The sequence below is a fragment of the Balaenoptera acutorostrata genome, chromosome 6 (assembly GCF_949987535.1).
Source record: "Balaenoptera acutorostrata chromosome 6, mBalAcu1.1, whole genome shotgun sequence".
In the NCBI taxonomy this organism is placed as follows: Eukaryota; Metazoa; Chordata; class Mammalia; order Artiodactyla; family Balaenopteridae; genus Balaenoptera; species Balaenoptera acutorostrata.
Window position 1 is genome coordinate 18,847,673 of NC_080069.1, and position 22,761 is coordinate 18,870,433.

Consider the following 22,761-nt stretch of genomic DNA (forward strand, 5'->3'; position numbering starts at 1 on the left):
CCACCACCCTGTGAGTCTGGCCAGCTTGCTCTTCCATGATTCTCATGGTAATATGGACTGAAGCCTTGCAGTCAGAGAGGGTCGTGGTGTAAGGTGAGGAGCCAAGGAGTGGATGCCGCCCTCTCCTGTGGTGCCGAGTCCTTCATACAGGACGTGAGCGCACATGGCCAGGGGAGGTCACTTCAGAGGAGGGGGAGGAGCGCGGGGCCCAGGAGAGCGCTTTATGCATGCCTCCACTTCGTTGTGGAGAATTCCACTAGGAACAGGGTGATGGTAGAGCTCTCCTAAGGGCGTGGGCTCTCTCCCACTAGAGTTGTGAGCCTGGCAGGCATTTCCATCCTAAACCTCCGGTCCCTCGTAAAAAGGGGACAAGTACCCTTCACTCAGAGGACTGTGCAGAAGACGCCTTGGGCTAATCTATGAAGTGTGAGCAGATTGCTTGGCACAGGCCATGCCTCATTGATGATGGTGATTTTTATTATGAAAATGCAGCCTTGAGGAGGAAAAGAGCTCCCCAAGGCACAATGTCCCAGCTCTAGCCTGGGAGTGGATGGTCATCCTTGAGTGAGTGTGAGGCGGTGACAGCAGTGGCCGGGAAGGCTTGTCTTTGCCCTCCCAGACGCCCGCCTCTCACCCTCCTGTTGCTCAGTCATTCTGGGTTGAGTGATGTGTGGTCCACATGGGCGGGTGGGGTCAGGCAGGTGGGGGCTGGGCTGGGCCCGGAGACTGACCCCGAGGGCTTACAGCCTAGTGCTTCGATCCGTGACCCGCCTGAATCCCACCATGCCGCTGGAGGAGGGACTGCGGAGGGCCGTGCAGGAATGGCGGCGCTTGAGCAACCTTGACCGGATGATCTACTACGAGAGGGCGGAAAAGTGAGTCAGCGTCCTGGGCCCAGGGGCTGCGTGGAGGGTGAGGCGAGTGGGTGAGGGCAGGGTCTGGCCGTGGGGGTGCTGATCAGAGAGGACAGAGGAGAAGGGCTGTCACCCAGCACAGGGTCCCCGCAGCCCAGGGGCCCTACTGTCCTCCAGAAACCCCTCCCTCACCTTGAGAGTTTGAGACTTCTGTCCTTCCTCCACCAGGAGCTCTGCCTTCCCCTGATTCTGACCTACCCTGGCCTTGACATGAAGGTCTCAGGACGGGGCAGGGTGAAGCTGTGAGTCCAGTAGGGGTCCAACTCCGGCCACATGGGCTGGGCCGGGGAAAGAGCTCCACCCGTCAGCCTGCTGCTTCCTTAGTGGTGGGTGGCTGGCGGCCACTAACATAGATTTGGGACCACCTCTCCTCATGAAAAGTGCCCTGAGTGGGTACCCTGGCATCCCTGAAGAGGCTGGGGAAGCCAGCTGTCGTCGGCCCAAGGGTCTCCGGCCCTTCCAGTGTTTGCTCCATGGTAATCCCCTTGGTTTAAGAAACAAAAGCAAACAAACGAGCGCTTCTCACAGGAAGGGAAGACCTCTCCTCTAAGCTCAGCATCCACATCGTCCAGCCTCTCCTGGGCCCTGTCTCCAGGTCTATGTTCCAGGACTCTCAGTCCTAGCCCAGGGTCCTGGATTCGGGCAAGGACCCCTGTGGGGAACACATGCCTGTTCCAGCCTCTGGCTGTCAGCCCTTCATGTGGTTCTGGATGGGGACGGGGGCATGAGGAGGGTGCCCCCTGGGTCAGCCATGTGTCCCGTTGACCTGGTTCAATTCAGCGACCTGGGTCTATGCTGTTGAATGCCCTCCAGTGCTGGTGAGGCAGGAAGGGTCCCAGATCTTGTGATCACTTCCAGGAGCAGCTCTCTGCTGTGGACAGCACCTCACAGGGCCTTGACGGCCCCAAGGCACATCCTCTCCCACTGCCTCAGTCTTGGCTGCCTTTGTTGGGCTCCAGAACCCAGGCCTTTTTCTCAGGGTGGCCTGTGCCTCCGTCACCCCCCAGGTTCATGGAATTTGCGGCCGAGGAGGAGATACACATTCAGAATTTGCAGTGCATGCAGTGCGCGCAGGACCTGCCTCCTCCAGCCCCACCGAAGCTGGATCCTCGGGGGCCCCCAGCCCCGAAAGTGCACCTTCAGCCAGGCACCCAGGTTCCCACTGGAGCTGAAGGCACAGGTAACAGGGGCCTAGGGTTGGCCACCGTCCCCATGTGGATCCTTTTCTTTCAAGACAGGGGCATTGGTCTTTCAACCAAAACAGCCACCGAGGCGGGGGGTGGGGGGGTGGGGTCTCAGCTGCCCTTTGTCACTACGGGGTATTGACTTGGTCAGTTTTGTAACTCCTCTCACACCTCCCTGTCAAAGGACCCCACACTAAGTCTGCCTAAGTAGTGGGCTTGAAGGGGAGACCCCTAGAAAATTGGAGGTTCCCCACTTCCTTACTTGTGACTCTCTTAGATGACCCCCTAACCTCCCCTCTCCAACTGTGCATGAGGCTTCAGATGGTCCTGACCCCTCCCACACCCACATCAACGTCCCCCAAACAATGCCCTCACCAACGTGCGCTCGGTGGTCAGGAGGTGGACCGGGAGTCCCTCACCTTCCTTCCCTTCCTCCTGCTCTGCCTCAGCCTGTGCTCCCAGGATGTCCGGCCCCAGGGCCCAGCCCTCGCACCCGAAGCCACACAGATCCCAGCGGACCCCGGAGCCCAAGGCGCCCAAGGAGATTCCCACTGAGACTGTGAGGGAGTATGTGGACAGGATGGAGGCGCTGGTGGGGCCCGTCCACTCAGGCAGAGGCAAGTCACATGCAGAATGTGGAAAGGACGGAAATGAGCCGAAGCAGGAAGAGGACGACACCTACATGGACCCGTGTCTCTTGAGCTACATGGACGAGCTGCGTTCCCGGGAAGACTCTGTCACCAAGGTAGGCTGGGCCTGGAGCCTGGGGTCTACAAGATGCCAGGGCATGGAACTCTCAGCACCCAAGATCTGGGTTCTACTCAAGCCGATGGGACTTCAGCTCAGCTCCTTGTTCCTGAGCCCGGTGTTAGGGGAGGTTTACGCAGATGTATGTGTGTATATGTTTGTGTCTGTGTGTATGCCTTTGTGTGTCTGTGTATGTGCATCTGTATATGTGCTCTTTTGTGTGTGACTGTGTATGTGCGTGTGTGTGTGTGTGTGTGTGTGTGTGTGTGTGCTGACCATCCCCGCCTTGTGGAGGAGAGTGGGGGTGGGTCTCTGCTTTTCACTTTCCCTCCTGGTCTTCTTGTGTCACAGGCCACTCCTGGCCAAAGATGCTCACAGCCTCTTCTTTCTGTCAAAGGTGGAGGCAGTCATTCACCCTCGATTCCTGGCAGAATTGTTTTCCCCAGACCCACATCTGGATCTCGTGGCCCTTGCTGAGGAGCTGGAGCAGGAGGAAGGACTCACCCCTGAAGAAGTGAGCCAGGGGAGGGAGAGGGAGACTTAGGGAGCCAGGGGACTCCAGGGGAGGGGGGACCCCAGGGGATCCAGGGGACAGGGGAAACCAGGTGGCCCAGGGGAGCCAGAGGAGGGAGGGATCGCAGGTAGAACAGGGGAGACAAGGGACACCCAGGAAGACCAGGGCACGGAGGGACCCCAGTGAGCAGGGGAGAGGTAGGGCCCCAGAACAGGAGGCCCACATGGCTCTGTCCGTCCCTTCCCTGCCTCGGAGGCCTGGCATGGGGAAGGGCCCTCTCTGGGGTGGGTGCAGCGCAGGGTGATAGGAAGGAGAGGATGGGGAGCCGGGAGCGGAGGGAAGGACACACAGCTGGGAAGAAGGTGCAGGAGGATGGCAGGAATGCCACCGTGTCTGGATTTGGAGTCTAGTCCTGGGGTCACCCGTCCCCTCCTCCCCCCCAGGGCCATTGTCCCACTGCCCAGTGCTCCTCCTCTCACACGTGCGCGTGGAGCTGTCACTGTCCTCCTCCCTCCTACCAGCTGGTGCAGAAACGACTCCTGGCCTTGAAAGAGGACGAGGGTGGGCCGGCAGCCCCGAGCCACAGTGCACCCGGAATGGGCTCAAGTCCTTCTGAGTCCCACGCTGGCCAAGGTGCCCAGAGGCACGACCAAGACCGCCATCTAGGGGTCAGTGATGAAGCCTGCCCACCAGAGATTGATTTTGAGGCTCTTCATAGGCCCATCCGAACAGACACTGGCCCGTTCGTGCTCAGAGACTTTGTTCCCTCTCGAGGACGTCAGGCTGGCAAGGGAGGCTGGACCCCAGGCTTTCCTCCTCAAGCTCCACCACCAGCTGCCCAGCTGGCGCCTATCATTCGCCCAGTGAACCCTGGGCCATGGCCACATGGCATTTCCAGGGAGGGCCGCCTGGCCACCAACCAGCCCAACGCCTCGCAGGATGGCTCCTCTAACCCCCAGAGAGAGTACAGTAACTTCCGACGTTGGCAGCGCTTCAAGCCCCTGGCCTGGAGACACTTTCGCCTGAGTCCTGATGCAGAAGCTTTTTCCTGCTTTCTCATGTGAGTGAACGCTCAGGGGCTCCTGAGCTTATGGGAGCTTTTAGATAAAGAGGAACTGGGGATGGACTCGCACGTTAGGTTTCTAGCGATACTGGAAGGAAGGTGTGAGGGCGATGTCCATGCTATGAGAGGGCACATTGTCGGTCACATGGGTGGGCCTGCCAGTCCGTGACATCAGGACTGAAATGTGCCCTATCTCAACGGGCCCCACCACCCTGTGAGTCTGGCCAGCTTGCTCTTCCATGATTCTCATGGTAATATGGACTGAAGCCTTGCAGTCAGAGAGGGTCGTGGTGTAAGGTGAGGAGCCAAGGAGTGGATGCCGCCCTCTCCTGTGGTGCCGAGTCCTTCATACAGGACGTGAGCGCACATGGCCAGGGGAGGTCACTTCAGAGGAGGGGGAGGAGCGCGGGGCCCAGGAGAGCGCTTTATGCATGCCTCCACTTCGTTGTGGAGAATTCCACTAGGAACAGGGTGATGGTAGAGCTCTCCTAAGGGCGTGGGCTCTCTCCCACTAGAGTTGTGAGCCTGGCAGGCATTTCCATCCTAAACCTCCGGTCCCTCGTAAAAAGGGGACAAGTACACTTCACTCAGAGGACTGTGCAGAAGACGCCTTGGGCTAATCTATGAAGTGTGAGCAGATTGCTTGGCACAGGCCATGCCTCATTGATGATGGTGATTTTTATTATGAAAATGCAGCCTTGAGGAGGAAAAGAGCTCCCCAAGGCACAATGTCCCAGCTCTAGCCTGGGAGTGGATGGTCATCCTTGAGTGAGTGTGAGGCGGTGACAGCAGTGGCCGGGAAGGCTTGTCTTTGCCCTCCCAGACGCCCGCCTCTCACCCTCCTGTTGCTCAGTCATTCTGGGTTGAGTGATGTGTGGTCCACATGGGCGGGTGGGGTCAGGCAGGTGGGGGCTGGGCTGGGCCCGGAGACTGACCCCGAGGGCTTACAGCCTAGTGCTTCGATCCGTGACCCGCCTGAATCCCACCATGCCGCTGGAGGAGGGACTGCGGAGGGCCGTGCAGGAATGGCGGCGCTTGAGCAACCTTGACCGGATGATCTACTACGAGAGGGCGGAAAAGTGAGTCAGCGTCCTGGGCCCAGGGGCTGCGTGGAGGGTGAGGCGAGTGGGTGAGGGCAGGGTCTGGCCGTGGGGGTGCTGATCAGAGAGGACAGAGGAGAAGGGCTGTCACCCAGCACAGGGTCCCCGCAGCCCAGGGGCCCTACTGTCCTCCAGAAACCCCTCCCTCACCTTGAGAGTTTGAGACTTCTGTCCTTCCTCCACCAGGAGCTCTGCCTTCCCCTGATTCTGACCTACCCTGGCCTTGACATGAAGGTCTCAGGACGGGGCAGGGTGAAGCTGTGAGTCCAGTAGGGGTCCAACTCCGGCCACATGGGCTGGGCCGGGGAAAGAGCTCCACCCGTCAGCCTGCTGCTTCCTTAGTGGTGGGTGGCTGGCGGCCACTAACATAGATTTGGGACCACCTCTCCTCATGAAAAGTGCCCTGAGTGGGTACCCTGGCATCCCTGAAGAGGCTGGGGAAGCCAGCTGTCGTCGGCCCAAGGGTCTCCGGCCCTTCCAGTGTTTGCTCCATGGTAATCCCCTTGGTTTAAGAAACAAAAGCAAACAAACGAGCGCTTCTCACAGGAAGGGAAGACCTCTCCTCTAAGCTCAGCATCCACATCGTCCAGCCTCTCCTGGGCCCTGTCTCCAGGTCTATGTTCCAGGACTCTCAGTCCTAGCCCAGGGTCCTGGATTCGGGCAAGGACCCCTGTGGGGAACACATGCCTGTTCCAGCCTCTGGCTGTCAGCCCTTCATGTGGTTCTGGATGGGGACGGGGGCATGAGGAGGGTGCCCCCTGGGTCAGCCATGTGTCCCGTTGACCTGGTTCAATTCAGCGACCTGGGTCTATGCTGTTGAATGCCCTCCAGTGCTGGTGAGGCAGGAAGGGTCCCAGATCTTGTGATCACTTCCAGGAGCAGCTCTCTGCTGTGGACAGCACCTCACAGGGCCTTGACGGCCCCAAGGCACATCCTCTCCCACTGCCTCAGTCTTGGCTGCCTTTGTTGGGCTCCAGAACCCAGGCCTTTTTCTCAGGGTGGCCTGTGCCTCCGTCACCCCCCAGGTTCATGGAATTTGCGGCCGAGGAGGAGATACACATTCAGAATTTGCAGTGCATGCAGTGCGCGCAGGACCTGCCTCCTCCAGCCCCACCGAAGCTGGATCCTCGGGGGCCCCCAGCCCCGAAAGTGCACCTTCAGCCAGGCACCCAGGTTCCCACTGGAGCTGAAGGCACAGGTAACAGGGGCCTAGGGTTGGCCACCGTCCCCATGTGGATCCTTTTCTTTCAAGACAGGGGCATTGGTCTTTCAACCAAAACAGCCACCGAGGCGGGGGGTGGGGGGGTGGGGTCTCAGCTGCCCTTTGTCACTACGGGGTATTGACTTGGTCAGTTTTGTAACTCCTCTCACACCTCCCTGTCAAAGGACCCCACACTAAGTCTGCCTAAGTAGTGGGCTTGAAGGGGAGACCCCTAGAAAATTGGAGGTTCCCCACTTCCTTACTTGTGACTCTCTTAGATGACCCCCTAACCTCCCCTCTCCAACTGTGCATGAGGCTTCAGATGGTCCTGACCCCTCCCACACCCACATCAACGTCCCCCAAACAATGCCCTCACCAACGTGCGCTCGGTGGTCAGGAGGTGGACCGGGAGTCCCTCACCTTCCTTCCCTTCCTCCTGCTCTGCCTCAGCCTGTGCTCCCAGGATGTCCGGCCCCAGGGCCCAGCCCTCGCACCCGAAGCCACACAGATCCCAGCGGACCCCGGAGCCCAAGGCGCCCAAGGAGATTCCCACTGAGACTGTGAGGGAGTATGTGGACAGGATGGAGGCGCTGGTGGGGCCCGTCCACTCAGGCAGAGGCAAGTCACATGCAGAATGTGGAAAGGACGGAAATGAGCCGAAGCAGGAAGAGGACGACACCTACATGGACCCGTGTCTCTTGAGCTACATGGACGAGCTGCGTTCCCGGGAAGACTCTGTCACCAAGGTAGGCTGGGCCTGGAGCCTGGGGTCTACAAGATGCCAGGGCATGGAACTCTCAGCACCCAAGATCTGGGTTCTACTCAAGCCGATGGGACTTCAGCTCAGCTCCTTGTTCCTGAGCCCGGTGTTAGGGGAGGTTTACGCAGATGTATGTGTGTATATGTTTGTGTCTGTGTGTATGCCTTTGTGTGTCTGTGTATGTGCATCTGTATATGTGCTCTTTTGTGTGTGACTGTGTATGTGCGTGTGTGTGTGTGTGTGTGTGTGTGTGCTGACCATCCCCGCCTTGTGGAGGAGAGTGGGGGTGGGTCTCTGCTTTTCACTTTCCCTCCTGGTCTTCTTGTGTCACAGGCCACTCCTGGCCAAGGATGCTCACAGCCTCTTCTTTCTGTCAAAGGTGGAGGCAGTCATTCACCCTCGATTCCTGGCAGAATTGTTTTCCCCAGACCCACATCTGGATCTCGTGGCCCTTGCTGAGGAGCTGGAGCAGGAGGAAGGACTCACCCCTGAAGAAGTGAGCCAGGGGAGGGAGAGGGACACTTAGGGAGCCAGCGGACTCCAGGGGAGGGGGGACCCCAGGGGATCCAGGGGACAGGGGAAACCAGGTGGCCCAGGGGAGCCAGAGGAGGGAGGGATCGCAGGTAGAACAGGGGAGACAAGGGACACCCAGGAAGACCAGGGCACGGAGGGACCCCAGTGAGCAGGGGAGAGGTAGGGCCCCAGAACAGGAGGCCCACATGGCTCTGTCCGTCCCTTCCCTGCCTCGGAGGCCTGGCATGGGGAAGGGCCCTCTCTGGGGTGGGTGCAGCGCAGGGTGATAGGAAGGAGAGGATGGGGAGCCGGGAGCGGAGGGAAGGACACACAGCTGGGAAGAAGGTGCAGGAGGATGGCAGGAATGCCACCGTGTCTGGATTTGGAGTCTAGTCCTGGGGTCACCCGTCCCCTCCTCCCCCCCAGGGCCATTGTCCCACTGCCCAGTGCTCCTCCTCTCACACGTGCGCGTGGAGCTGTCACTGTCCTCCTCCCTCCTACCAGCTGGTGCAGAAACGACTCCTGGCCTTGAAAGAGGACGAGGGTGGGCCGGCAGCCCCGAGCCACAGTGCACCCGGAATGGGCTCAAGTCCTTCTGAGTCCCACGCTGGCCAAGGTGCCCAGAGGCACGACCAAGACCGCCATCTAGGGGTCAGTGATGAAGCCTGCCCACCAGAGATTGATTTTGAGGCTCTTCATAGGCCCATCCGAACAGACACTGGCCCGTTCGTGCTCAGAGACTTTGTTCCCTCTCGAGGACGTCAGGCTGGCAAGGGAGGCTGGACCCCAGGCTTTCCTCCTCAAGCTCCACCACCAGCTGCCCAGCTGGCCCCTATCATTCGCCCAGTGAACTCTGGGTCATGGCCACATGGCACTTCCAGGGAGGGCCGCCTGGCCACCAACCAGTCCAACGCCTCGCAGGATGGCTCCTCTAACCCCCAGAGAGAGTACAGTAACTTCCGACGTTGGCAGCGCTTCAAGCCCCTGGCCTGGAGACACTTTCGCCTGAGTCCTGATGCAGAAGCTTTTTCCTGCTTTCTCATGTGAGTGAACGCTCAGGGGGTCCTGAGCTTATGGGAGCTTTTAGATAAAGAGGAACTGGGGATGGACTCGCACGTTAGGTTTCTAGCGATACTGGAAGGAAGGTGTGAGGGCGATGTCCATGCTATGAGAGGGCACATTGTCGGTCACATGGGTGGGCCTGCCAGTCCGTGACATCAGGACTGAAATGTGCCCTATCTCAACGGGCCCCACCACCCTGTGAGTCTGGCCAGCTTGCTCTTCCATGATTCTCATGGTAATATGGACTGAAGCCTTGCAGTCAGAGAGGGTCGTGGTGTAAGGTGAGGAGCCAAGGAGTGGATGCCGCACTCTCCTGTGGTGCCGAGTCCTTCATACAGGACGTGAGCGCACATGGCCAGGGGAGGTCACTTCAGAGGAGGGGGAGGAGCGCGGGGCCCAGGAGAGCGCTTTATGCATGCCTCCACTTCGTTGTGGAGAATTCCACTAGGAACAGGGTGATGGTAGAGCTCTCCTAAGGGCGTGGGCTCTCTCCCACTAGAGTTGTGAGCCTGGCAGGCATTTCCATCCTAAACCTCCGGTCCCTCGTAAAAAGGGGACAAGTACCCTTCACTCAGAGGACTGTGCAGAAGACGCCTTGGGCTAATCTATGAAGTGTGAGCAGATTGCTTGGCACAGGCCATGCCTCATTGATGATGGTGATTTTTATTATGAAAATGCAGCCTTGAGGAGGAAAAGAGCTCCCCAAGGCACAATGTCCCAGCTCTAGCCTGGGAGTGGATGGTCATCCTTGAGTGAGTGTGAGGCGGTGACAGCAGTGGCCGGGAAGGCTTGTCTTTGCCCTCCCAGACGCCCGCCTCTCACCCTCCTGTTGCTCAGTCATTCTGGGTTGAGTGATGTGTGGTCCACATGGGCGGGTGGGGTCAGGCAGGTGGGGGCTGGGCTGGGCCCGGAGACTGACCCCGAGGGCTTACAGCCTAGTGCTTCGATCCGTGACCCGCCTGAATCCCACCATGCCGCTGGAGGAGGGACTGCGGAGGGCCGTGCAGGAATGGCGGCGCTTGAGCAACCTTGACCGGATGATCTACTACGAGAGGGCGGAAAAGTGAGTCAGCGTCCTGGGCCCAGGGGCTGCGTGGAGGGTGAGGCGAGTGGGTGAGGGCAGGGTCTGGCCGTGGGGGTGCTGATCAGAGAGGACAGAGGAGAAGGGCTGTCACCCAGCACAGGGTCCCCGCAGCCCAGGGGCCCTACTGTCCTCCAGAAACCCCTCCCTCACCTTGAGAGTTTGAGACTTCTGTCCTTCCTCCACCAGGAGCTCTGCCTTCCCCTGATTCTGACCTACCCTGGCCTTGACATGAAGGTCTCAGGACGGGGCAGGGTGAAGCTGTGAGTCCAGTAGGGGTCCAACTCCGGCCACATGGGCTGGGCCGGGGAAAGAGCTCCACCCGTCAGCCTGCTGCTTCCTTAGTGGTGGGTGGCTGGCGGCCACTAACATAGATTTGGGACCACCTCTCCTCATGAAAAGTGCCCTGAGTGGGTACCCTGGCATCCCTGAAGAGGCTGGGGAAGCCAGCTGTCGTCGGCCCAAGGGTCTCCGGCCCTTCCAGTGTTTGCTCCATGGTAATCCCCTTGGTTTAAGAAACAAAAGCAAACAAACGAGCGCTTCTCACAGGAAGGGAAGACCTCTCCTCTAAGCTCAGCATCCACATCGTCCAGCCTCTCCTGGGCCCTGTCTCCAGGTCTATGTTCCAGGACTCTCAGTCCTAGCCCAGGGTCCTGGATTCGGGCAAGGACCCCTGTGGGGAACACATGCCTGTTCCAGCCTCTGGCTGTCAGCCCTTCATGTGGTTCTGGATGGGGACGGGGGCATGAGGAGGGTGCCCCCTGGGTCAGCCATGTGTCCCGTTGACCTGGTTCAATTCAGCGACCTGGGTCTATGCTGTTGAATGCCCTCCAGTGCTGGTGAGGCAGGAAGGGTCCCAGATCTTGTGATCACTTCCAGGAGCAGCTCTCTGCTGTGGACAGCACCTCACAGGGCCTTGAGGGCCCCAAGGCACATCCTCTCCCACTGCCTCAGTCTTGGCTGCCTTTGTTGGGCTCCAGAACCCAGGCCTTTTTCTCAGGGTGGCCTGTGCCTCCGTCACCCCCCAGGTTCATGGAATTTGCGGCCGAGGAGGAGATACACATTCAGAATTTGCAGTGCATGCAGTGCGCGCAGGACCTGCCTCCTCCAGCCCCACCGAAGCTGGATCCTCGGGGGCCCCCAGCCCCGAAAGTGCACCTTCAGCCAGGCACCCAGGTTCCCACTGGAGCTGAAGGCACAGGTAACAGGGGCCTAGGGTTGGCCACCGTCCCCATGTGGATCCTTTTCTTTCAAGACAGGGGCATTGGTCTTTCAACCAAAACAGCCACCGAGGCGGGGGGTGGGGGAGTGGGGTCTCAGCTGCCCTTTGTCACTACGGGGTATTGACTTGGTCAGTTTTGTAACTCCTCTCACACCTCCCTGTCAAAGGACCCCACACTAAGTCTGCCTAAGAAGTGGGCTTGATGGGGAGACCCCTAGAAAATTGGAGGTTCCCCACTTCCTTACTTGTGACTCTCTTAGATGACCCCCTAACCTCCCCTCTCCAACTGTGCATGAGGCTTCAGATGGTCCTGACCCTTCCCACACCCACATCAACGTCCCCCAAACAATGCCCTCACCAACGTGCGCTCGGTGGTCAGGAGGTGGACCGGGAGTCCCTCACCTTCCTTCCCTTCCTCCTGCTCTGCCTCAGCCTGTGCTCCCAGGATGTCCGGCCCCAGGGCCCAGCCCTCGCACCCGAAGCCACACAGATCCCAGCGGACCCCGGAGCCCAAGGCGCCCAAGGAGATTCCCCCTGAGACTGTGAGGGAGTATGTGGACAGGATGGAGGCGCTGGTGGGGCCCGTCCACTCAGGCAGAGGCAAGTCACATGCAGAATGTGGAAAGGACGGAAATGAGCCGAAGCAGGAAGAGGACGACACCTACATGGACCCGTGTCTCTTGAGCTACATGGACGAGCTGCGTTCCCGGGAAGACTCTGTCACCAAGGTAGGCTGGGCCTGGAGCCTGGGGTCTACAAGATGCCAGGGCATGGAACTCTCAGCACCCAAGATCTGGGTTCTGCTCAAGCCGATGGGACTTCAGCTCAGCTCCTTGTTCCTGAGCCCGGTGTTAGGGGAGGTTTACGCAGATGTATGTGTGTATATGTTTGTGTCTGTGTGTATGCCTTTGTGTGTCTGTGTATGTGCATCTGTATATGTGCTCTTTTGTGTGTGACTGTGTATGTGCGTGTGTGTGTGTGTGTGTGTGTGTGTGTGTGCTGACCATCCCCGCCTTGTGGAGGAGAGTGGGGGTGGGTCTCTGCTTTTCACTTTCCCTCCTGGTCTTCTTGTGTCACAGGCCACTCCTGGCCAAGGATGCTCACAGCCTCTTCTTTCTGTCAAAGGTGGAGGCAGTCATTCACCCTCGATTCCTGGCAGAATTGTTTTCCCCAGACCCACATCTGGATCTCTTGGCCCTTGCTGAGGAGCTGGAGCAGGAGGAAGGACTCACCCCTGAAGAAGTGAGCCAGGGGAGGGAGAGGGAGACTTAGAGAGCCAGGGGACTCCAGGGGAGGGGGGACCCCAGGGGATCCAGGGGACAGGGGAAACCAGGTGGCCCAGGGGAGCCAGAGGAGGGAGGGATCGCAGGTAGAACAGGGGAGACAAGGGACACCCAGGAAGACCAGGGCACGGAGGGACCCCAGTGAGCAGGGGAGAGGTAGGGCCCCAGAACAGGAGGCCCACATGGCTCTGTCCGTCCCTTCCCTGCCTCGGAGGCCTGGCATGGGGAAGGGCCCTCTCTGGGGTGGGTGCAGCGCAGGGTGATAGGAAGGAGAGGATGGGGAGCCGGGAGCGGAGGGAAGGACACACAGCTGGGAAGAAGGTGCAGGAGGATGGCAGGAATGCCACCGTGTCTGGATTTGGAGTCTAGTCCTGGGGTCACCCGTCCCCTCCTCCCCCCCAGGGCCATTGTCCCACTGCCCAGTGCTCCTCCTCTCACACGTGCGCGTGGAGCTGTCACTGTCCTCCTCCCTCCTACCAGCTGGTGCAGAAACGACTCCTGGCCTTGAAAGAGGACGAGGGTGGGCCGGCAGCCCCGAGCCACAGTGCACCCGGAATGGGCTCAAGTCCTTCTGAGTCCCACGCTGGCCAAGGTGCCCAGAGGCACGACCAAGACCGCCATCTAGGGGTCAGTGATGAAGCCTGCCCACCAGAGATTGATTTTGAGGCTCTTCATAGGCCCATCCGAACAGACACTGGCCCGTTCGTGCTCAGAGACTTTGTTCCCTCTCGAGGACGTCAGGCTGGCAAGGGAGGCTGGACCCCAGGCTTTCCTCCTCAAGCTCCACCACCAGCTGCCCAGCTGGCCCCTATCATTCGCCCAGTGAACTCTGGGCCATGGCCACATGGCACTTCCAGGGAGGGCCGCCTGGCCACCAACCAGTCCAACGCCTCGCAGGATGGCTCCTCTAACCCCCAGAGAGAGTACAGTAACTTCCGACGTTGGCAGCGCTTCAAGCCCCTGGCCTGGAGACACTTTCGCCTGAGTCCTGATGCAGAAGCTTTTTCCTGCTTTCTCATGTGAGTGAACGCTCAGGGGGTCCTGAGCTTATGGGAGCTTTTAGATAAAGAGGAACTGGGGATGGACTCGCACGTTAGGTTTCTAGCGATACTGGAAGGAAGGTGTGAGGGCGATGTCCATGCTATGAGAGGGCACATTGTCGGTCACATGGGTGGGCCTGCCAGTCCGTGACATCAGGACTGAAATGTGCCCTATCTCAACGGGCCCCACCACCCTGTGAGTCTGGCCAGCTTGCTCTTCCATGATTCTCATGGTAATATGGACTGAAGCCTTGCAGTCAGAGAGGGTCGTGGTGTAAGGTGAGGAGCCAAGGAGTGGATGCCGCCCTCTCCTGTGGTGCCGAGTCCTTCATACAGGACGTGAGCGCACATGGCCAGGGGAGGTCACTTCAGAGGAGGGGGAGGAGCGCGGGGCCCAGGAGAGCGCTTTATGCATGCCTCCACTTCGTTGTGGAGAATTCCACTAGGAACAGGGTGATGGTAGAGCTCTCCTAAGGGCGTGGGCTCTCTCCCACTAGAGTTGTGAGCCTGGCAGGCATTTCCATCCTAAACCTCCGGTCCCTCGTAAAAAGGGGACAAGTACCCTTCACTCAGAGGACTGTGCAGAAGACGCCTTGGGCTAATCTATGAAGTGTGAGCAGATTGCTTGGCACAGGCCATGCCTCATTGATGATGGTGATTTTTATTATGAAAATGCAGCCTTGAGGAGGAAAAGAGCTCCCCAAGGCACAATGTCCCAGCTCTAGCCTGGGAGTGGATGGTCATCCTTGAGTGAGTGTGAGGCGGTGACAGCAGTGGCCGGGAAGGCTTGTCTTTGCCCTCCCAGACGCCCGCCTCTCACCCTCCTGTTGCTCAGTCATTCTGGGTTGAGTGATGTGTGGTCCACATGGGCGGGTGGGGTCAGGCAGGTGGGGGCTGGGCTGGGCCCGGAGACTGACCCCGAGGGCTTACAGCCCAGTGCTTCGATCCGTGACCCGCCTGAATCCCACCATGCCGCTGGAGGAGGGACTGCGGAGGGCCGTGCAGGAATGGCGGCGCTTGAGCAACCTTGACCGGATGATCTACTACGAGAGGGCGGAAAAGTGAGTCAGCGTCCTGGGCCCAGGGGCTGCGTGGAGGGTGAGGCGAGTGGGTGAGGGCAGGGTCTGGCCGTGGGGGTGCTGATCAGAGAGGACAGAGGAGAAGGGCTGTCACCCAGCACAGGGTCCCCGCAGCCCAGGGGCCCTACTGTCCTCCAGAAACCCCTCCCTCACCTTGAGAGTTTGAGACTTCTGTCCTTCCTCCACCAGGAGCTCTGCCTTCCCCTGATTCTGACCTACCCTGGCCTTGACATGAAGGTCTCAGGACGGGGCAGGGTGAAGCTGTGAGTCCAGTAGGGGTCCAACTCCGGCCACATGGGCTGGGCCGGGGAAAGAGCTCCACCCGTCAGCCTGCTGCTTCCTTAGTGGTGGGTGGCTGGCGGCCACTAACATAGATTTGGGACCACCTCTCCTCATGAAAAGTGCCCTGAGTGGGTACCCTGGCATCCCTGAAGAGGCTGGGGAAGCCAGCTGTCGTCGGCCCAAGGGTCTCCGGCCCTTCCAGTGTTTGCTCCATGGTAATCCCCTTGGTTTAAGAAACAAAAGCAAACAAACGAGCGCTTCTCACAGGAAGGGAAGACCTCTCCTCTAAGCTCAGCATCCACATCGTCCAGCCTCTCCTGGGCCCTGTCTCCAGGTCTATGTTCCAGGACTCTCAGTCCTAGCCCAGGGTCCTGGATTCGGGCAAGGACCCCTGTGGGGAACACATGCCTGTTCCAGCCTCTGGCTGTCAGCCCTTCATGTGGTTCTGGATGGGGACGGGGGCATGAGGAGGGTGCCCCCTGGGTCAGCCATGTGTCCCGTTGACCTGGTTCAATTCAGCGACCTGGGTCTATGCTGTTGAATGCCCTCCAGTGCTGGTGAGGCAGGAAGGGTCCCAGATCTTGTGATCACTTCCAGGAGCAGCTCTCTGCTGTGGACAGCACCTCACAGGGCCTTGACGGCCCCAAGGCACATCCTCTCCCACTGCCTCAGTCTTGGCTGCCTTTGTTGGGCTCCAGAACCCAGGCCTTTTTCTCAGGGTGGCCTGTGCCTCCGTCACCCCCCAGGTTCATGGAATTTGCGGCCGAGGAGGAGATACACATTCAGAATTTGCAGTGCATGCAGTGCGCGCAGGACCTGCCTCCTCCAGCCCCACCGAAGCTGGATCCTCGGGGGCCCCCAGCCCCGAAAGTGCACCTTCAGCCAGGCACCCAGGTTCCCACTGGAGCTGAAGGCACAGGTAACAGGGGCCTAGGGTTGGCCACCGTCCCCATGTGGATCCTTTTCTTTCAAGACAGGGGCATTGGTCTTTCAACCAAAACAGCCACCGAGGCGGGGGGTGGGGGGGTGGGGTCTCAGCTGCCCTTTGTCACTACGGGGTATTGACTTGGTCAGTTTTGTAACTCCTCTCACACCTCCCTGTCAAGGGACCCCACACTAAGTCTGCCTAAGAAGTGGGCTTGATGGGGAGACCCCTAGAAAATTGGAGGTTCCCCACTTCCTTACTTGTGACTCTCTTAGATGACCCCCTAACCTCCCCTCTCCAACTGTGCATGAGGCTTCAGATGGTCCTGACCCCTCCCACACCCACATCAACGTCCCCCAAACAATGCCCTCACCAACGTGCGCTCGGTGGTCAGGAGGTGGACCGGGAGTCCCTCACCTTCCTTCCCTTCCTCCTGCTCTGCCTCAGCCTGTGCTCCCAGGATGTCCGGCCCCAGGGCCCAGCCCTCGCACCCGAAGCCACACAGATCCCAGCGGACCCCGGAGCCCAAGGCGCCCAAGGAGATTCCCCCTGAGACTGTGAGGGAGTATGTGGACAGGATGGAGGCGCTGGTGGGGCCCGTCCACTCAGGCAGAGGCAAGTCACATGCAGAATGTGGAAAGGACGGAAATGAGCCGAAGCAGGAAGAGGACGACACCTACATGGACCCGTGTCTCTTGAGCTACATGGACGAGCTGCGTTCCCGGGAAGACTCTGTCACCAAGGTAGGCTGGGCCTGGAGCCTGGGGTCTACAAGATGCCAGGGCATGGAACTCTCAGCACCCAAGATCTGGGTTCTACTCAAGCCGATGGGACTTCAGCTCAGCTCCTTGTTCCTGAGCCCGGTGTTAGGGGAGGTTTACGCAGATGTATGTGTGTATATGTTTGTGTCTGTGTGTATGCCTTTGTGTGTCTGTGTATGTGCATCTGTATATGTGCTCTTTTGTGTGTGACTGTGTATGTGCGTGTGTGTGTGTGTGTGTGTGTGTGTGTGTGCTGACCATCCCCGCCTTGTGGAGGAGAGTGGGGGTGGGTCTCTGCTTTTCACTTTCCCTCCTGGTCTTCTTGTGTCACAGGCCACTCCTGGCCAAGGATGCTCACAGCCTCTTCTTTCTGTCAAAGGTGGAGGCAGTCATTCACCCTCGATTCCTGGCAGAATTGTTTTCCCCAGACCCACATCTGGATCTCGTGGCCCTTGCTGAGGAGCTGGAGCAGGAGGAAGGACTCACCCCTGAAGAAGTGAGCCAGGGGAGGGAGAGGGACACTTAGGGAGCCAGGGGACTCCAGGGGAGGGGGGACCCCAGGGGATCCAGGGGACAGGGGAAACCAGGTGGCCCAGGGGAGCCAGAGGAGGGAGGGATCGCAGGTAGAACAGGGGAGACAAGGGACACCCAGGAAGACCAGGGCACGGAGGGACCCCAGTGAGCAGGGGAGAGGTAGGGCCCCAGAACAGGAGGCCCACATGGCTCTGTCCGTCCCTTCCCTGCCTCGGAGGCCTGGCATGGGGAAGGGCCCTCTCTGGGGTGGGTGCAGCGCAGGGTGATAGGAAGGAGAGGATGGGGAGCCGGGAGCGGAGGGAAGGACACACAGCTGGGAAGAAGGTGCAGGAGGATGGCAGGAATGCCACCGTGTCTGGATTTGGAGTCTAGTCCTGGGGTCACCCGTCCCCTCCTCCCCCCCAGGGCCATTGTCCCACTGCCCAGTGCTCCTCCTCTCACACGTGCGCGTGGAGCTGTCACTGTCCTCCTCCCTCCTACCAGCTGGTGCAGAAACGACTCCTGGCCTTGAAAGAGGACGAGGGTGGGCCGGCAGCCCCGAGCCACAGTGCACCCGGAATGGGCTCAAGTCCTTCTGAGTCCCACGCTGGCCAAGGTGCCCAGAGGCACGACCAAGACCGCCATCTAGGGGTCAGTGATGAAGCCTGCCCACCAGAGATTGATTTTGAGGCTCTTCATAGGCCCATCCGAACAGACACTGGCCCGTTCGTGCTCAGAGACTTTGTTCCCTCTCGAGGACGTCAGGCTGGCAAGGGAGGCTGGACCCCAGGCTTTCCTCCTCAAGCTCCACCACCAGCTGCCCAGCTGGCCCCTATCATTCGCCCAGTGAACTCTGGGCCATGGCCACATGGCACTTCCAGGGAGGGCCGCCTGGCCACCAACCAGTCCAACGCCTCGCAGGATGGCTCCTCTAACCCCCAGAGAGAGTACAGTAACTTCCGACGTTGGCAGCGCTTCAAGCCCCTGGCCTGGAGACACTTTCGCCTGAGTCCTGATGCAGAAGCTTTTTCCTGCTTTCTCATGTGAGTGAACGCTCAGGGGGTCCTGAGCTTATGGGAGCTTTTAGATAAAGAGGAACTGGGGATGGACTCGCACGTTAGGTTTCTAGCGATACTGGAAGGAAGGTGTGAGGGCGATGTCCATGCTATGAGAGGGCACATTGTCGGTCACATGGGTGGGCCTGCCAGTCCGTGACATCAGGACTGAAATGTGCCCTATCTCAACGGGCCCCACCACCCTGTGAGTCTGGCCAGCTTGCTCTTCCATGATTCTCATGGTAATATGGACTGAAGCCTTGCAGTCAGAGAGGGTCGTGGTGTAAGGTGAGGAGCCAAGGAGTGGATGCCGCCCTCTCCTGTGGTGCCGAGTCCTTCATACAGGACGTGAGCGCACATGGCCAGGGGAGGTCACTTCAGAGGAGGGGGAGGAGCGCGGGGCCCAGGAGAGCGCTTTATGCATGCCTCCACTTCGTTGTGGAGAATTCCACTAGGAACAGGGTGATGGTAGAGCTCTCCTAAGGGCGTGGGCTCTCTCCCACTAGAGTTGTGAGCCTGGCAGGCATTTCCATCCTAAACCTCCGGTCCCTCGTAAAAAGGGGACAAGTACCCTTCACTCAGAGGACTGTGCAGAAGACGCCTTGGGCTAATCTATGAAGTGTGAGCAGATTGCTTGGCACAGGCCATGCCTCATTGATGATGGTGATTTTTATTATGAAAATGCAGCCTTGAGGAGGAAAAGAGCTCCCCAAGGCACAATGTCCCAGCTCTAGCCTGGGAGTGGATGGTCATCCTTGAGTGAGTGTGAGGCGGTGACAGCAGTGGCCGGGAAGGCTTGTCTTTGCCCTCCCAGACGCCCGCCTCTCACCCTCCTGTTGCTCAGTCATTCTGGGTTGAGTGATGTGTGGTCCACATGGGCGGGTGGGGTCAGGCAGGTGGGGGCTGGGCTGGGCCCGGAGACTGACCCCGAGGGCTTACAGCCTAGTGCTTCGATCCGTGACCCGCCTGAATCCCACCATGCCGCTGGAGGAGGGACTGCGGAGGGCCGTGCAGGAATGGCGGCGCTTGAGCAACCTTGACCGGATGATCTACTACGAGAGGGCGGAAAAGTGAGTCAGCGTCCTGGGCCCAGGGGCTGCGTGGAGGGTGAGGCGAGTGGGTGAGGGCAGGGTCTGGCCGTGGGGGTGCTGATCAGAGAGGACAGAGGAGAAGGGCTGTCACCCAGCACAGTGTCCCCGCAGCCCAGGGGCCCTACTGTCCTCCAGAAACCCCTCCCTCACCTTGAGAGTTTGAGACTTCTGTCCTTCCTCCACCAGGAGCTCTGCCTTCCCCTGATTCTGACCTACCCTGGCCTTGACATGAAGGTCTCAGGACGGGGCAGGGTGAAGCTGTGAGTCCAGTAGGGGTCCAACTCCGGCCACATGGGCTGGGCCGGGGAAAGAGCTCCACCCGTCAGCCTGCTGCTTCCTTAGTGGTGGGTGGCTGGCGGCCACTAACATAGATTTGGGACCACCTCTCCTCATGAAAAGTGCCCTGAGTGGGTACCCTGGCATCCCTGAAGAGGCTGGGGAAGCCAGCTGTCGTCGGCCCAAGGGTCTCCGGCCCTTCCAGTGTTTGCTCCATGGTAATCCCCTTGGTTTAAGAAACAAAAGCAAACAAACGAGCGCTTCTCACAGGAAGGGAAGACCTCTCCTCTAAGCTCAGCATCCACATCGTCCAGCCTCTCCTGGGCCCTGTCTCCAGGTCTATGTTCCAGGACTCTCAGTCCTAGCCCAGGGTCCTGGATTCGGGCAAGGACCCCTGTGGGGAACACATGCCTGTTCCAGCCTCTGGCTGTCAGCCCTTCATGTGGTTCTGGATGGGGACGGGGGCATGAGGAGGGTGCCCCCTGGGTCAGCCATGTGTCCCGTTGACCTGGTTCAATTCAGCGACCTGGGTCTATGCTGTTGAATGCCCTCCAGTGCTGGTGAGGCAGGAAGGGTCCCAGATCTTGTGATCACTTCCAGGAGCAGCTCTCTGCTGTGGACAGCACCTCACAGGGCCTTGACGGCCCCAAGGCACATCCTCTCCCACTGCCTCAGTCTTGGCTGCCTTTGTTGGGCTCCAGAACCCAGGCCTTTTTCTCAGGGTGGCCTGTGCCTCCGTCACCCCCCAGGTTCATGGAATTTGCGGCCGAGGAGGAGATACACATTCAGAATTTGCAGTGCATGCAGTGCGCGCAGGACCTGCCTCCTCCAGCCCCACCGAAGCTGGATCCTCGGGGGCCCCCAGCCCCGAAAGTGCACCTTCAGCCAGGCACCCAGGTTCCCACTGGAGCTGAAGGCACAGGTAACAGGGGCCTAGGGTTGGCCACCGTCCCCATGTGGATCCTTTTCTTTCAAGACAGGGGCATTGGTCTTTCAACCAAAACAGCCACCGAGGCGGGGGGTGGGGGGGTGGGGTCTCAGCTGCCCTTTGTCACTACGGGGTATTGACTTGGTCAGTTTTGTAACTCCTCTCACACCTCCCTGTCAAAGGACCCCACACTAAGTCTGCCTAAGAAGTGGGCTTGATGGGGAGACCCCTAGAAAATTGGAGGTTCCCCACTTCCTTACTTGTGACTCTCTTAGATGACCCCCTAACCTCCCCTCTCCAACTGTGCATGAGGCTTCAGATGGTCCTGACCCTTCCCACACCCACATCAACGTCCCCCAAACAATGCCCTCACCAACGTGCGCTCGGTGGTCAGGAGGTGGACCGGGAGTCCCTCACCTTCCTTCCCTTCCTCCTGCTCTGCCTCAGCCTGTGCTCCCAGGATGTCCGGCCCCAGGGCCCAGCCCTCGCACCCGAAGCCACACAGATCCCAGCGGACCCCGGAGCCCAAGGCGCCCAAGGAGATTCCCCCTGAGACTGTGAGGGAGTATGTGGACAGGATGGAGGCGCTGGTGGGGCCCGTCCACTCAGGCAGAGGCAAGTCACATGCAGAATGTGGAAAGGACGGAAATGAGCCGAAGCAGGAAGAGGACGACACCTACATGGACCCGTGTCTCTTGAGCTACATGGACGAGCTGCGTTCCCGGGAAGACTCTGTCACCAAGGTAGGCTGGGCCTGGAGCCTGGGGTCTACAAGATGCCAGGGCATGGAACTCTCAGCACCCAAGATCTGGGTTCTGCTCAAGCCGATGGGACTTCAGCTCAGCTCCTTGTTCCTGAGCCCGGTGTTAGGGGAGGTTTACGCAGATGTATGTGTGTATATGTTTGTGTCTGTGTGTATGCCTTTGTGTGTCTGTGTATGTGCATCTGTATATGTGCTCTTTTGTGTGTGACTGTGTATGTGCGTGTGTGTGTGTGTGTGTGTGTGTGTGTGTGCTGACCATCCCCGCCTTGTGGAGGAGAGTGGGGGTGGGTCTCTGCTTTTCACTTTCCCTCCTGGTCTTCTTGTGTCACAGGCCACTCCTGGCCAAGGATGCTCACAGCCTCTTCTTTCTGTCAAAGGTGGAGGCAGTCATTCACCCTCGATTCCTGGCAGAATTGTTTTCCCCAGACCCACATCTGGATCTCTTGGCCCTTGCTGAGGAGCTGGAGCAGGAGGAAGGACTCACCCCTGAAGAAGTGAGCCAGGGGAGGGAGAGGGAGACTTAGAGAGCCAGGGGACTCCAGGGGAGGGGGGACCCCAGGGGATCCAGGGGACAGGGGAAACCAGGTGGCCCAGGGGAGCCAGAGGAGGGAGGGATCGCAGGTAGAACAGGGGAGACAAGGGACACCCAGGAAGACCAGGGCACGGAGGGACCCCAGTGAGCAGGGGAGAGGTAGGGCCCCAGAACAGGAGGCCCACATGGCTCTGTCCGTCCCTTCCCTGCCTCGGAGGCCTGGCATGGGGAAGGGCCCTCTCTGGGGTGGGTGCAGCGCAGGGTGATAGGAAGGAGAGGATGGGGAGCCGGGAGCGGAGGGAAGGACACACAGCTGGGAAGAAGGTGCAGGAGGATGGCAGGAATGCCACCGTGTCTGGATTTGGAGTCTAGTCCTGGGGTCACCCGTCCCCTCCTCCCCCCCAGGGCCATTGTCCCACTGCCCAGTGCTCCTCCTCTCACACGTGCGCGTGGAGCTGTCACTGTCCTCCTCCCTCCTACCAGCTGGTGCAGAAACGACTCCTGGCCTTGAAAGAGGACGAGGGTGGGCCGGCAGCCCCGAGCCACAGTGCACCCGGAATGGGCTCAAGTCCTTCTGAGTCCCACGCTGGCCAAGGTGCCCAGAGGCACGACCAAGACCGCCATCTAGGGGTCAGTGATGAAGCCTGCCCACCAGAGATTGATTTTGAGGCTCTTCATAGGCCCATCCGAACAGACACTGGCCCGTTCGTGCTCAGAGACTTTGTTCCCTCTCGAGGACGTCAGGCTGGCAAGGGAGGCTGGACCCCAGGCTTTCCTCCTCAAGCTCCACCACCAGCTGCCCAGCTGGCGCCTATCATTCGCCCAGTGAACCCTGGGCCATGGCCACATGGCATTTCCAGGGAGGGCCGCCT

The 22,761-nt window shown here is 59.6% G+C and overlaps 1 protein-coding gene across 1 annotated transcript in view; it reads left to right on the forward strand.

The window, feature by feature from the left end:
* LOC130708392 (NUT family member 2D-like) overlaps positions 1 to 22,761 on the forward strand; it is a 47,566-nt gene that overhangs the window by 10,515 nt on the left and 14,290 nt on the right. The window contains exons 3-7 of the mRNA XM_057548325.1: positions 14,617 to 14,745; positions 15,792 to 15,912; positions 16,537 to 16,713; positions 21,134 to 21,337; positions 21,735 to 21,851. Coding sequence (XP_057404308.1) covers positions 14,617 to 14,745; positions 15,792 to 15,912; positions 16,537 to 16,713; positions 21,134 to 21,337; positions 21,735 to 21,851 — 748 coding nt within the window. The remainder of the gene's footprint in view (positions 1 to 14,616; positions 14,746 to 15,791; positions 15,913 to 16,536; positions 16,714 to 21,133; positions 21,338 to 21,734; positions 21,852 to 22,761) is intronic.